General features: G+C 43.1%; 1 protein-coding gene across 1 annotated transcript; it reads right to left on the minus strand.

The window, feature by feature from the left end:
- Window positions 1-3400: 3400 nt before the first annotated feature.
- On the minus strand, window positions 3401-9800 carry LOC120669635 (C2 and GRAM domain-containing protein At1g03370-like). Its single transcript, XM_039949437.1, has 9 exons — window positions 8829-9800; window positions 7458-8723; window positions 6923-7102; window positions 6463-6746; window positions 6265-6381; window positions 5602-5864; window positions 5258-5426; window positions 4884-5156; window positions 3401-4409 (listed from the first exon to the last, which is right to left on the minus strand). Exons 1-9 carry the CDS (start codon window positions 9175-9177, stop codon window positions 4215-4217), a joined length of 3096 nt encoding a protein of 1031 aa, XP_039805371.1. The 5' UTR covers window positions 9178-9800; the 3' UTR covers window positions 3401-4214.
- Window positions 9801-15719: the final 5919 nt, after the last annotated feature.

Consider the following 15719-nt stretch of genomic DNA (forward strand, 5'->3'; position numbering starts at 1 on the left):
ACCTTCCTGCGCGATGTTTCCGGCACACCCGCCAAGCCCGATGTCGCCACGTGTCCGACCTCCCGCCGGAACCCTAGCGCCTTCGTCATCCAGACGCCATCGCCATCTCTCTCCGACTTGGCTGGCGTCGACGCATCCCAGCCGTTGGTTTTTCCCGAGCTACCAACAAACTCCACGCCGTCCCGCCTTGGCGCCAGGAGTGGATCGCAACGCGGCCCAGCAGTGGCCCAAGCATCTGGGCCGCCCTTCTCCACCGCACGGTCGTCCGGTCGGGCCTCCAACGCCACCGCAAGGTCTCCCGCCTCCGCATGGTCGTCGAGCTCCCTGCCACGGCAACGCCGCCGCATGGTGCATCGGCACGTGCCTCGCTCTTGTCCAAACCATCTCGCTGCCACCGCGCCATCCGTGTACCTGCACACCACAGACCAAGAACTGGCGCAATCTCCACAGAGTCTTAACTACACACAGTTAGTCCACTCCACGTGTTGGCAATCACTCATCACACCAAGGAGCAGGCCTCCACTGCCTCTCAACTTTGAGTGGTAGAATTGGTAAGTGGGCTTATGCACTTATGGAATATGATTTGTCTTGTGAACCTTTAAGATCTGTGAGAGGCTAAATTGTAGCAGATTTTATTGTTGAGCATCAGATTATATTGTTGAGCATTAGATTTTATTGCACACCATGGAAGTTATATTTTGATGGATCGGTTTGTGATAACGGAAGAGGGATTGGTGTTGTTCTTATTTCTCCGAACGGTGCTGTTTTTGAGTTCTCAAACCGATTGGAAGAATATTGCACGAATAATTAAGTCGAGTATGAAGCACTTCTATTTGGCTTGGAATTTTTGCAATCCATGGGCGTGAAGCATGTTGAAGCCTTTGGGGATTCGCTTCTGGTGGCACAGCAAGTATCAAAGGTATGCCAATGCTACAATGGTTCTTTAAATATGTATCTTGATAGATGCCGATATTATTTCTTCCTTTGATGAGTTTGTTATAAGACATATCCCAAGGGAAGAGAATGGAAAGGCTAAAACTCTAGCTCAGCAACCATCTGGCTATAATGTTGTGAAAAAATACTTTAGCATTCGAAAGCCGATGCGAGCGAAAGCTGAGTTACTAGTTCTGGATGAACCGGTCTGACCAGTCCAGAGACCGATCTGACCGGTGAATCTACTAAGAGCACCAATTCGGCTGAAGATGATTCGATCATTAAGGCCGAAGATCAGGACTTGAGGGTTCCTCTTATCTCCTATTTGAAAGATCCTGGTCACAGTGCAGAGAGGAATATTCAGCGTACGGCCTTCAAATATGTTTTGATTGACGATGAGCTCTATCGTCAAACCGCCGAAGATTAACTTCTCAAATTTTGATCCGGTCAAGTCAAGTAACAAGATTTTGATCAAACTTATCAAGAAAAAGATAGAAGAAAATCCTAAGAGGTGGCATGAAGTGTTATCTGAAGCATTATGGGCTCTTCGTATATCTCAATATGGTGCTACTAAAGTCATACCTTTTAAGCTTGTGTGTGGTCACGAGGTCATTTTGACTATTGAGGTAAATCTGGATGCTTATAGATCGGCTAAACAAAATGACCTCTCCGCTGTTGATTACTATAATTTGATGATGGACAATATTGATGAGGTGATTGACAAGCGCTTGAAGGCTTTAAAGGAGATTGAGAAAGATAAGCTTCGGGTAGCCAGAGATTACAACAAGAAGGTAAAAGGTAAATGTTTTCAGGTTGGAGATCTGGTTTGGATGACAATTTTACCTCTTGGTATGAAAATCAATAAGTTTGGCAAGTGGTCACCAAGTTGGGAGGGTCCGTACAAAGTTATCAAGGTTATCTTTGGAAATTCATCCATGTTGGAGACGCTGCAAGGTGAACGTCTACCGAGGGCTATCAATGGAAGATACATGAAGAAATATTATCCCAGTGTTTGACAAGACGCATGAAGACAGAAATGGCCAATAATATTTATCTCCCTTAGAACTGCCGTTGTAATATTAATCATCGTCCTTAGAAAATTTTTGTCCATGCAAGCATTGCTAAATAAACAGAGGGCATATGTTGACGACCAAAATTGGCACGGGTCAAGTTTGCTGGGCAATCTGGGCAAACAGGTCAGACCGATAATGTAAACCGGTAAGACCGGTCTGGAGGACATTGTCAAAGCGGACCATCCGATGTACATGGCGCACAGTCTGCGCGCCAGGATGATCGGATATCCGAATATTTTGGCCTGGTCCTAGCAGAGTAATATTCGAATGTGTGAGCGTGCGCATCGTCCGGTATCCACAAGTGGATAGTCTTGGATAGTCCGCCAGTCAGACGTTTGGATCTCCGAACATTCTGGCCTGGTCCCAGTAGAGTAACATTCGGACGTCCGAACATGTGGACCGTCCGGTATCCACAGACGGACAGTCCGCAAGTCAGACGTTCGAACATTCGAACATTTTGGCCTGGTCATAGTGTTGAAGTTCAAAGGTGCGGACCGTCTGGTGTCTGTATGCGGACCATCCGCCTGAGGGCCAATCGGTCTGACCGGTAGGCTCGTCCGGTCAGACCGGTCAAGGCTGCATAATCCGAGTAGGTTTAGATTTTGATTAAGGGTCCTTTTGTAAATCGACTGATAGAGGGGTACGTCTTCTCCGGTCTATATATATGAAGGCTAATAAGGTCGAGGGTATTTCCAATCGAATTAAAACAATCGCATTACTTTTTATCCTCTCAAACCCTAGCCCTTTTCCAAACTCTAATTGTTGTTCTTCCTTCGTCCCAGCGGCATTTGAAGGCGTTCTGAGTGTGATCTTAGAGCAACCCTAGTTTTTTGAGCTCCTACGGAGTCCCTCCCGAGCTCGAGGTGGTAGGTTTCAAGCGAAGTTCTGCATAACCGGTCTGACCGGTTCGCCCCACCGGTCTGACCGGTCATCACAGGATTTCGTTCTTGTTGATCGTTTGACGATCTACCACGTGTTCTAGTGTGTTTGCCTGAATTCCGTGTCAACACAATGATCATTAGCACTGATGTCACATCAAAATTAGTGTGAAATTACCCCGTACCACCTGGTATTGCACTCTCATCACAAATACAGGTATTTATTAAACCATCTCCACCATTTCAGAAAATACGGAGTATAAGCCATTTTATGTTTGAGGTACCATTTCACCTTTCTTTCCTGTTTTACCCTTCTTAATTGCTAGGTTAATAAATGAGCCAAGGAAGAAAAGGAGACAATAGAACTTAATTCATGCGCACACGGCTAAAGCTATCTATATTTGTAATTGGATAAAACAAATATGATTGTATCAATAGAAGCTTACTGAAATGACACGCCAACAAGCTAGCATGAATACAATATATTGATTTTACTTTTATCTGAAAAAATCTGGATGCATGAACAGCAAAATATATGCATATTCACCTCATGTGGTAGCATCAAACAATAACATAATCTTCCAGACAGAATTCGAATCAAACACCTTGATTGCGCAATAACATCACCTATTCTGAGTTGTTGACACACATAAGTTCATTTTGTAAACTTCCTTGTCAATATCGTTTTTCACCAAATTATAACATTATAACACCCAAAAGAAAAGAGAGCAAGGGCGATTCCTGAAGTCGCAGATCATTCAGGATCCAGTAGAGAACGCCTGTGTCTAATTCTTGAGGGTAGGAAACTAATGAAGCCAGCCCATCATTGTACCATGAAGGGAAAATACAGTATTTGTATTCTTTTCCTTCCAATCTTGTTAGTACCAACAGATGATGCAACCTTTGGGTGGGTGGGTGTGGGGGTGTGTGTGTCGGGGGGGGGGGGGGTATGTTTTCTGTGATTCATGTACCCCATCTATGCCTCTAATGTAACTAAAAGAATGAGATTCAGATTCTCTAACCTTCTGTAAAAGTCAGAACAACATTTGAACATTCTGTAATCATAGGCACCTAAAACACATTCCAGGCTCTGCAGTTGGTTCTCCATTGTCCAATCTAAAATCTTGTGATGAGACCCTTCCCTCGTAAAATTTTTGCCAAGGCCTTTACCTTATATTGAAAGTTATTCATCATGTCACTGATCTTCTCTCAGCATGGCAGCAAGGAGACGTAAAAGACACTATATTGCCAGAACATGCTTTCTGGTGATGGTGATGCGTATGTGCCCTTGTGCATTAGCAAAAGTAGGACGTTGTCAAAAAAGGGGTTCCTACTTGGCTGATATAGATTCCTTCTCGAGTTGGCTGAATATCTTCTTGAGGCGTGAAGATGCACTGGATGCTACATCCTGCGTGATCTTCTTCCGATTCTTGCAGCTCTTTAACCATACTATCCCAATGGATACTTGGACGGTACAAGTCTTCTGCTTGGATGTATTGCTCTCCAGTTGATATCGAATATGAAGCTGTAAGAGAGATAAGACCACAAAGGGCAGCACAATCAGGTGGCGAGTAAAAAAGCTAACACTTTCAATGTGAAGTGATGAACAAATAGATGACTGTTGCCTAAGTGCATCTGCATGAATTTCAGAATCAAGTTAACCCTATTTAACATAGTCACCATTGTAATTTCATTGAGAAAACCACAAATGGAAAATGGCTAATATCCAGAATAGTATCTATACATGCAGCATAAAAAAATATGGGGGTCACTGTTTTTCAGGCTGATAGTAAATTTTTTTAACAAAAAGAAAAATAATATAGAAAAGAAAGAAGATTCAAGATTATCAGCTAACAAATAGTGCCTGACAAGGACACTGATGCTCAAAATAGGAGGATGTGAGAGGGAAACAACATAAGCATGTCAGAATTTCAAAAGATATATAGTAAATAACTGATATTGAAATTTATATAATACAGTACCAGGAATCGGCTCTTACATTGAAACATTCACCTATAGGGATACCTTCAAATGTCATAACTTCTTCAACAAGCCAGCCATTCTTATTAGGCAAAGGGGACTTCTGTTGAGTGCTCATTGCTTCTCCCTCGTGCTGTGCTGATTTCTTGTCGAACTTGTAATGAACTTGCCTCTGGTAAACATCAGCTCTGACAGGTTCCCATTCTGCGACAGAGTATTCCACACAGCCAACTTTCTCCATCACCCGACGCTCCAAAGGACCACCCTCAAAAATGCTCATGGCTGTTGACACCTAATGACAATAAAGTTGATTACAATGTAACGTTATAATTCTTTGTGGAGCACAAAGTGGATTGCACACCATGTCTCGATGGAAAAAATAAGGAATCTTACATCAAAAGGTTTTGTAGATGAAAACACTCCCAACATTTTGGCATCTTCTGTCCCTAAGAAAGATCCACCTTCTTCATTTTGGAAGTCTTCTGTTTCTGATTCTGCCTCTACAAGCTGTACTTTTTGTTCAGGGGTCAACGACCTTGCCTTCCACAGTGCCATTATTGTTCTGCAAAGCAGATTATTGGCAATTTGAACAAACATATTCATAAAGAAAAGATCAAATTGGTGAATAAATAGACAGAAACGATAGGTGTCCTTTTTAAGGAATTCACTTGTGAATTTGTGATAGACAGTCACATATGACAAATTAGGTCCATATGTATCCAAGAAAATGTACTTACTTATGTGCGACATTGAATGAGACAAAAGACTGGAAATGAAACTTGAGTCTTCCTTCACTGTCCAGTTGCTTTGCTCCATGCTTTGCATCAATTCCTCTGCCCTTGCGAAGAATAATAACCAGAGACGGACTTCCCATTGAAGCCAGGGTTGCAGGGACCACTAGGATTTCTTCAATATCTTCCCAAAGAAAGAAGAATTTTGTTTTACGGCCAAAAAGGTTTGTGTAAAACCCAAATATTCTTGGAGACAGAAAAAGGCGACCCTGCAACACAGGCAGGCATGAGTCATCCCTCAGGAATGATGCACAAAAAGTCATGCTTAGTTTGTCATAAAGTAAAATACAGAATGGTCATAATCTCAAAGCATTGGTTATTCTCTGCGTATTGGTGATCATTGATCAGAGTAATTGAATCAAGATAAGCAGATGAATAGGTTAAATATATTGCTTAAACAGGATTTTGAAGCCGAATCATGTGAATACCAACAATCAGGAATAGACCTCCGGTATACGATTCATGTGCCTAAATCTGATCAATTGTTTTTTTTTGGATACTAAGAACATGGTAGTGAAGTATCAAGTATTATAAAATGGATGGAGGCTCAGCCACAGTATGATAGAAAAGCAGCAAAAAAAACAATTAAGCGTAAGAATGAACATTTACCTGTGTTAGCATTTTCCTCTTTAAGTGACAAGTAAAATCATTGATAAGAAATTCTTCTGGTGGCAAAGAAAATATTTTCTGGAATGCTAAATTTGCGTGAGGAGACCTCACAGCAATCTGCAGAATGAATTTCGCATAAGTCAATAAAGCAAAGATGGGATGAATTTGCACACTTGTGACATGAGAGGAAATCCTCACCTTTTTGCCAACTTCTTTCTCCATTTTGTCCAGGTAATCCTTCGCAATTTGAGTACCCCTTGTATTGTTCAAGAATATTCTCAAATGCAATTTTGACTGACATGCTTGAGCCAGCTTTCCCTTAAGAGGAATCCAAATGTCAGCAAGCTCAGATATATTATATTTCAAGAAATTCACTTCAGCATGACCAAGGGAGGCAACTTCATCGAAGGGTCCATCGAAATCATACACATCTATTTCCATCACTGATGGAGGATCTTCCATGGCATCAAATTCAAAAATTTCTGCAAGTTTAGGTAAATCAAAATATATAAGAGAAGCTGCTTGATAATTAGCAGATCCCGTGCAGTGCGGGAAGCCTACGGCACTGGGTACGCCCTTTTAAGCTGCTTGATAATGCATGTCCAATGAATCCTGCAATGGCTGATGGATGCCAGAAAAAAGGAAAAGTACAGTTTACCATTCCATTGAGGCTCAAGGGTGTGAAACTTAATAGAACTTGTCTTTGTCTTTCCATTGCATGTAAGTACAACATATGGATCAGAGAAGCCAGATGATTTGGTTGCTGCCAAGTTGGTTCCCTCGTTCAGAGCAACAGTCAGCAACCAGCCATCCCCTTGAGCTTTGACTCCATGATCACCTAACATACATTCCAATCCAAATGGTTAATATTAGTGGACTATGAGAGCAATCATCCAAAACAATGTCGGAACCCTGAAAGTTATGTTGAACACAAGGAAAGGTAAAAGTAACCATTTCTTCCAGTTAGGAAATGCCTAAGTGTTCGTTCAAAAAAAAAAGGAAATGCCTAAGCAAGCACTTGTTTTGAGACCTAGCAGCTACATGCTTACTTGTCACTGTTGACTGCCATGTAGAGCAGGATTTATCTGATGAAATTCCACTACTTATAGTAATTCTGAACATCTGATGAATAACACTTAAGGAGACATTCTATTCCCACTAAGAAAAATAATGAAAAGCCAGACATATGCTACCTCTCTGCCTCTTCGCCTGGATGAACCGTCCAATCATATTTAGGACACGCTGTCCTTGTAGAACAAGAACCCCACAAACTACAACTTCACCAGCAGAATCTGGCAAGTCCAGACCTGGGAACTCGAGACCTTGAATTATACTAGGACTTGCAAGGATGATGTGTGCAGAAACATATACAAATGCAAAAATTGAGGATAAAAGAGCAAAATTTCCAAATATTCGAAATGCTAGCTTCCAATCAGATTCTTGCTCAGGTTGCACAGAAGACAGGACTTCATTATTTTCTATTGTATCTTTTGCATCAACTGGCCTAAAAGTTCGAGCAAGGAGCTCAGAGAATTGAGCATAGTTATCCTTCAAGCCTTGTCGTGCCCCATTTTCAATCATGCTCTTCATCATGGTACTTTGGAGAAAATTTAAGCGCCAAGAGACTACAAGACGTGAAGATTTTTCATCATCTGGTAGTTCAGGCCCTGGCATTATGCAGGTTAAAACCTCCACTCTGAAATTATTGCCAAAAGGAACTTCAGGAGTACTAGCAGATGCTAAAACTGCAAACATCTCTCCATCTGCCTTCAAGTATGTCATGTCCTCCGTCGCTTTCACAGCCTTAACTAATTTAGTAGGAGCCTTTGTATAGCTTACGACCCTCTTCAAGATTTCACCATCATTTTCAAGTCTCCATTGTTGAATTTCAAGACCACTAGTTACTTGAATTTCTGCTAGCGATTGCAGAAAGTCTGAACTTGGAGAGAAAAGATGTGTGTTCAAGTCACTTGGTGCAACAGCATAAACTTGATCAAGGAGTACTCCACCTGACAAATTTTCAAGCATTTCTTTCCCTTCATGCCGAGAACCAAAGGCTTTCAGTAGCTCATCAAATGTCATAGATGCACTAGCTTCCTGATCCTGCTTCTCAGGAGATTGCGAGCTGGTTGATGGTGTTTCTTCAAGAACATCTGGACTGCTGTCCAGATTGGAGAGAGATGGAGCGGGAGCTTCAGTGTCTTTTGGTTTAAATATTTGATACAGCTTGTTGACAAATGACGGACCAACATTTGATTTATCCTCCTTGATAACTTCTATCTCATCACTCTCTGATACTGCTGTGGATATTTCTATTGGAATATTTGGCAAAGAAGATCCTTTCACTAATTCAGCTGATTTGTCTGAATTTGATGCGAGGTCATCTGAAGCCCAATGTGCAAGAGCCGCGGTCTCTTCAGAGTGATTTTGACTTAGAGATATGGTGAGGAAAATTTCTCCTAAAAAAAGGCACCATCAGCAGATTGATTAAGGGAGAAAAAAACACAAATTGAATGAACATCAAAGAACAAAGGGTACAATATAACTTTGCTGCATGTCCTTACCACAATCCTTGAGCTTGGCCTTCTTGCTCTTGGGCTGCAGCTGGTACCACTGCGTCCCGAGCGTGCGGTTGTCGGCGTCGAGCACGTCGGTGAGGGGCACCTTGACCTGGCCAAGGACGTCGTCGGAGAAGTAGCGGTCCTCGTGGAGCACGGAGACGAGGAGCTGGTCCTTGAGGTCCCCGACCCGGAAGGCGAACTCCTCGTCCCAGGCGGGGTTGAGCGTCTTCCGCAGCACCTTGGTCTTGGCCCGCTGCTTGCCCAGCTGCGCCCTGGCGTAGGGGTCCCGCGGCCCGTCGGCGTCCGTCGCCAGGAGGCCCCGGGCCTCGATCACGCGCACCACCAGCCTCATCTTTCTTTGAAATGGGACGTTTTTTTTATCCTGTTCTGCTCTACTACTGTTCCCAAGAAATTCGATTCGGGCGTCCGTACGCCTCCTCCGACCGAATCGAAGCAATCCGAGTTCCGAGAAGCCGCGATTCTCTCCGGTTTCCTTCCTCTTCTCCGCTTATCACTCGGGTCGGAAATGAAACTGGAGCTGCTGAGCGCTCGGGATTAACCAATGGAAGAAGAATCAGGGAGGGGAGGTATCCCCGGCCGGCTGTTGTGGGCAGGTCCAAGAAACGAAGGAAGCTCAAACCGGCAACCGAAATACGAAAAATCGCCGAAACCCCGGACTAACGCGGCATGAATCCGGGGGGAGGACGCGCGACGCGCTCCCGGGAGCAAGAAAGACGACGACTTTGGGAACGAAGCAGCGCAGGCACAGAGGAACCTCTCGGGAAATCAGAGGAAACAAAAAAAGAAACTCCAAGGAAATCAGAGCAGAGTCGTGGCTCGGGGGATGTCGAGCCGCCGAGGAGGTGGATGAGAGGTCAGGTTCAGGGAAATGAAAGCCGGGCGTGGACCGGTGGAGGGAAATGATGGAGGCCAGGCCGCGGAGTCGTCTTCCTTCCCCGCGTCGCGTTAGTCGCTGCTGACTTTCAAACGAGCCGCCCTCGCTCGTCGGTCGTGCCATGCTCGCTCCGCTGAGGTTTACGCGTTATTTAATTATTGAGATGTATGACAGCCACGTGGGTAAAGAAAATTTATTTAAAAAAAGTTAAATTAAATCAAACAACTACTAAAATTTAAACTTATTTATTAATAATTTACTTCCTTTGATGTAAGTCTATATGTAAATAACAAATACCATTACTCGATAATACAGAAAATTTAAATATATTTCTCAATATTCATGTTCCTTATGGAAGGAACAACGTCTCTTATATCTTATGAAATATTTAATGCACACTCATTAAACTTACATTTCGAGACATCAATTAGGAACCATTTTCTAAGAACCCCTGAATCCTGTTGAGCAATGAAAAATATTACCGAGATAAGAAAATTTGAATGATATGGAGGATATCTAATGGATTGTATTACTGACCACATGGAGCATCGAGGGGTCACTAAACAACAGAAGCCAGAACTGTGATCATGTCCACTTAGGATCCATGCATCATTGAAAGGGCTTCATCCATGGTCATGAGGTCTCTACTATTACTACTAACAATATGGCGGAATATATGGTTGCTCTATTTTTCAGTGAAGCATGACTCTCTTTGTAGCGTATGCGACCAAAGGTCCATTTGAAGAGCTGTTTCCCAGCAAAATATTTTCAAATGGATAGCCGAATTAGCAGGAGAGGGGGAGGGAAGGGGAGTGGTCCTCGCCGCCGTCAGAGGCGACACCAGCTACGGGAGTCGGTGGCAGGACAAGGGTGGAGGTAGGCTTGAAAGCTCAGAGGCAGAGGCAGAGACAGAAGCGGACAGAGATGGGAACGAATGTAGAAATAGGGTCGATAGACTAGTGGCAATTGAACAAGTGTTATTAGCAAGGATGACAAAAGAGTTAAATAACCCTCGCACCAGTTGTCACACCAAAGCTGGCTGCCGCGATGGCCGCATTGTTCTTGTTGAAGATGTGCCAGACGAGTAGGGAGGAAGAAACGCCGCCGCCTCAACCATGGCCACCACCAACCCGAGCAGCAACTCATCTCCGATCACTGGCGGACCCAGGGCCCAAAGCCCCTGGGCACTGGCCCGGCTCCCGTGAGTGCTGAAGTGCAGGAGTTGCATGCGCACATTTAAGTCGAGCAAAGAAAAATACGGTGAGCTAGGGCCAATAGCAGTTGGGCAAGGCACAACAAAGGCAAACAAACATCACGTCTCCATTGCTCGTAGCATCTAATAAGCAACAACAGATAGATCAATTAATTTGCTAGTTAGTTATAAAATCTCATGGAGCCAAGCAGCTTATTGAAAATTTGTTTATTTTTTGCTTTTATTTTTTGTCAATAGTCATATTTAATTTATAAGATTGTCAGAAAATAACTAAAGTAGGCTAACACCGTCAAGTTTGCTTAGGTTAGCAGCTGATGTATTTGTTAAACGTGTTCTCGATTACTATGTTGACCCAAGCTCTATAAAATCTTTTGGTCCGCCACTGTCTCGGATCCGTACACTAGTGGAATTTACAGCTTCAGTGACGAATTTGTCAGAAAGGAAGTTCTGTGATGAATTTTAGTCCATAAAGAACGAAACGTCGAGTTTGTTTTTCTGTGATGAAATGGTCAAATTCATCAAACTTATTTTTTCTGTGACGAATAAACTTTTATCAGGGAATGCTTTTTTGATTTTGTGACGCATTGCAAAAATGTCACCAGGATGTCTGGATCCACGTGACGCCGTCCATGCTGGCAAGTGACGTAGTGACGTGGATAGGACACGCTGACACTCACACTACTACAAATTCAGCATTTTTCCGGTTCCAAACTGGCTTTTGTCCCAGTTTTGGAACCGAGACTCGGCTTCCAGGACAAAAGCCTCGAGGCTTTAGTCTCGGGTGGCAGAACCGGGACAAAATGTCCCTGACGCTGAAATTTTTTTGCGCCGCGCGGGATTCGATCCCAAGACCTCTTACCTAGCGCATGGTTTTCTTGCCAACTCACCTAAGTAGTACATGTGACTCAGTATAGAATAACTTCCTTTTGAACTATTACGTGGATGGGCCTTTTGTCCGGGTTGGTAACACCAACCGGGACAAAAGGGTCCTTTAGTCTGGGTTGGTGCCTCCAACCGGGACAAAAGGGTCACCGATTGGTGTTACCAACCGGGACAAAAGGGACATAAGGGTTGGGTCTTTTTGTCCCGCGTGGAGCCACTAACCGGGACAACCCTGTCCCCCCGCTGGTCGGCTAGCTATTGGACCTGGGACAAAAGCCACCTTTTATCCCGGGCCCAAAGGCAACTGGGACAATTGGCCTGGATCAAAGGCTTATTCTATAGTAGTGTCATGTGGCTTCGTCCACGTTGGCAGGTGATATGTCAAGCAACAAGTGTTGCAAATAGGACAGCCACATGGCGAGCTAGTATAATGACACGTAGCATGACGAGGCAAGTCCACGTGTCACTTTCAGGTTTACCCACATGTCATTTTACTATGTTTCCACGTGTCCTTTCTCTGTTCGCATGCGTGTCTTTCCCATGGTAAACCATGTGTCATTTCCGTATTGGTCAACATGTTGTTTCTAGATCGGTCCATGTGTTAGTTCCATGGTGCTGCACGTGTCAGCTCGGCTGTTCCACTTGATATTTTTCGATTGTTCCACATGTCATTTTCTGATTAATCCACGTTTCCATATCGCGTGCCATACCATATACATTATACAAAACCATTTCATCACAGAACATAAAATGATACACGTCATACAGAACATGTTTTTGGGAGGGGATGAGTTTTTTTTTGACAGGGAGACGCTGGTGGCGACGCCGCCTCCACCTCCACCCCACCGCAACTCGGAGCCTCTGCCATCTCCTCGTGAGCGAGAATGGAATCCATAAAGTTCAAATGCTTGGCCCCACCTTCTGGTGAGATGTCGTCTTCCTCAGGGCCTACCTCTCGTGAGGGGAGACTTGGCGATAGATCCAGCAGAAGTTTGGAAGATCCTGTGGTCGTCAGGAAAGCAAAAATCTCCACCCGGAAGAAGAGATAGAATCCTTCCTCGACCAACTCTGGGCAATTCCTTCTTCCAACCGCCGCCACCAATCTAGGGTGGTTACTAGTCGGGATTCCTTGCTTGGGTTCGAGAGGATTTGGTGTAGGAGTGGAAGTTCACATATCGATGATTGCTATCATGCGAGTAGCTAGATCTTATCATCTTACCGACAACCCCACATGGATTAGCTTCTCGTGCGACATTTGGGGGGAGAACTCACCAGAGAGAATCATACGCTGAAATTGCTAAAAGAATGGCAAATGAGAGGGGGAGATGGGTCTGGCAACCGGAGCAGCTGATGCAGCATCCCCAACCCCCGCGCCCCAGTCAGCGTGAACCTTCTCCTAGGCATCCCCAACAGCAATAACAACATCCCCGCCCTAATCCTCCACAGGCGCAAGGCCAGGGTGGTCGGCCTTAACAGGGCCCTAGTTTTGGAGGGCACCAGGAGCTCAGTACAAAAAATCAGAAGAATCTGAAGGAACAAAGGTCTCTGGATGATGCACCGCCTGCCAACTCAAGTTGGATTTTTTTAAAAAAAACAAAGCTAACTTGAATATTACTACAACAAAATTCAATTAATGTTTTAGATTGAGATAGGATTTAGATACAAAGGTTAACATTGTAAATCTGATATTAACATTTTTTTAGTGTCTGAGTTGAAGAAGGAAGATATATGTTGTAGGTCGACTGAGTTTGTGGTAGTCAGGTAGTGCTACCAAACAAATTTTATTTGTATGAAAATAAGTTACGTGTCAAGAAAGAATAAGCAATATATTATGAACGTGTTAATAAACACTAAAATGTTTGATCGGGGCGAGCTGTTTGGTTGCTCACGGTGGAGCCTGCCCACTTTACTGAGCCCTTGACTTGTAAGTGTACTCGTATTTTACTAAATTTTAAAAAAATTAACCGTGCCTTTCTTTAAGTGTTAAGAGATAATGCCCATCAACAACGAGTCGTCTACGTTGACTTCGCCAACCTTAGAATCTAGTATCTCCGTATGTACTATGTTCTAAAAAAAATGTTTGATAGGTCCATAGCTTAGAGCTTAGATTTTGTTGATAGAATACATGCCGTTTGTATTGTTACTCCCCCCGTCCCAAAATAAATGCAATTCTATGGTTCAAAATTTGTCCCATAAAGAATACAACTTTGACCAAACAACCACAAAAAGTGTGTCCGAAAACTTCTTGTACAAAAGACAAGCCAAAGTCTAGATTTTTCTTACAAAAGACAAAGGACAATTTGATAATTTGCACCTATCATTGGTTTGCATGTTTGATTCTAGAATTGCATTTATTTTGGGATGGAGGGAGTACTTTCTTTTGCTTTCTAGAAATAGAATTATATTCATTATATAGAACCTGTGTATAAAATTTTATTGACCTAAAATCATACTATTATTTTTCTAAAAAAGATAGAATTTGTGTCACCAAACAACTAAACTCAGGTACTTAGGCCCTGCTTAGTTCTCAAAAAATTTTGCACAGTACCCATCACATCGAATTTTCGGACATATGCATAGAGCATTAAATGCAGTTGAAAAAAAAATAATTACACAGTCTAACTGATTAGCACGAGCTGAATCTTTTAAGTCTAATTAGTCCATAATTGAACATTATTTGTCAATTAACAACGAAATGTGCTACAGTACCAAAACCTAAACTTTTTCACCAACTAAACACACCCTCGGTCCAGCTCCCCCTGCTGCCAACAAGAGAAAGCTGCAATGCTGTCACAGAAAAGCGCCACCCAGCACCAAGAGCATAATCCATGATTGCACAGGTCAAAGCTACCGTCAAACCGGCAGGACAATAAGGACTAGCATCACTTGATTGCTACTACAAACCGAACTGAAACTTTCTGCAGTCTTCCAAGACGAAAATTACATGGCCTTTTTTATGCAGCCATGAGCCCACGATCTGACTGGGTTAATAAGAGGCAGCTTTATCAGCAAGTAATAATACTTTTAAGCTGGCAAGGTTTGACGGCAGCACAGGTGTCAACGTCAATGGATTATCGATGAACAGTTCAACGAACTCGGAAATAATTAAAAGATACGCCAGAGTGGACCACCCAGAACATCAGCAAGAAAATGGAGACTAGTCATAAAGGCAAATATTTTCTTTAAGGAAAAAGTCCATATTACTCCCCTCAAGTATTGTCAAAATACAGATAACCCCCTAAATTAAGATTCCACTTGTATGTGGAAAAATAAAAAGATAAATTATATTAGGAGGTAAATTGAACCAAATGACATAGATTTGGGGTCAAATTGAACCAAGAAATAGTTAAGGGGGTTATCTGAACTTTGACCATTCTTGAGGGGAGTAACTTGGACAGGGAGTAATTTGGACAATCCAGTCCAGTATAGCCTCTCCCATCTAGATTCTAGAGCAAAGACTTCAGATGTGCAAGTCACACAAGGTGCCTTGATATGGGCTTTTCAGATGACGATATGGTCTAGAAAACTGACCAGGTACTACTAAAAAATCCTAATGAAGAAACGTTCGAAAAGAACTTAATTACAATTCCCAATTTTTTCCTTCTAAAGGAACGGCAACTTTTATCCACCCAAAAATTTTGTGTGTAACCCGAAACGAAGTCAACTTCCAGAATTCTAGATCACTCAAGGTCAGGAACAGGTTCATATCATAAGTAAAGTCACAAAGCTTTCTGGCTCGCAAGTTAACATTAGTACAGAACATATGATAAATCAACCCATAGGAACAAGTCAACATTCAGAATTACTCTCAGGACTCGCAGAATTAGGGTGCCACGCAAAGAACTGAATGGAAAAGCCACGGGTAGGTGCAGAAAGTGTGAAAGCTGACCTGGTTTAGCTGTCT

The sequence above is a fragment of the Panicum virgatum genome, chromosome 4N (genome assembly GCF_016808335.1).
Source record: "Panicum virgatum strain AP13 chromosome 4N, P.virgatum_v5, whole genome shotgun sequence".
Lineage (NCBI taxonomy): Eukaryota > Viridiplantae > Streptophyta > Magnoliopsida > Poales > Poaceae > Panicum > Panicum virgatum.

Bases quoted from the DNA above. Each gene is read 5' to 3' on its own strand.
- LOC120669635 (XM_039949437.1), bottom strand. From the start codon at position 9,177: ATGAGGCTGGTGGTGCGCGTGATCGAGGCCCGGGGCCTCCTGGCGACG. The intron at 8,724-8,828 runs GTAAGGACATGC...GCCTTTTTTTAG, and splicing joins GGCCAAGCTCAAGGATTGTG to GAGAAATTTTCCTCACCATA. The intron at 6,382-6,462 runs GTGAGGATTTCC...TTCATTCTGCAG, and splicing joins AGAAAGAAGTTGGCAAAAAG to ATTGCTGTGAGGTCTCCTCA.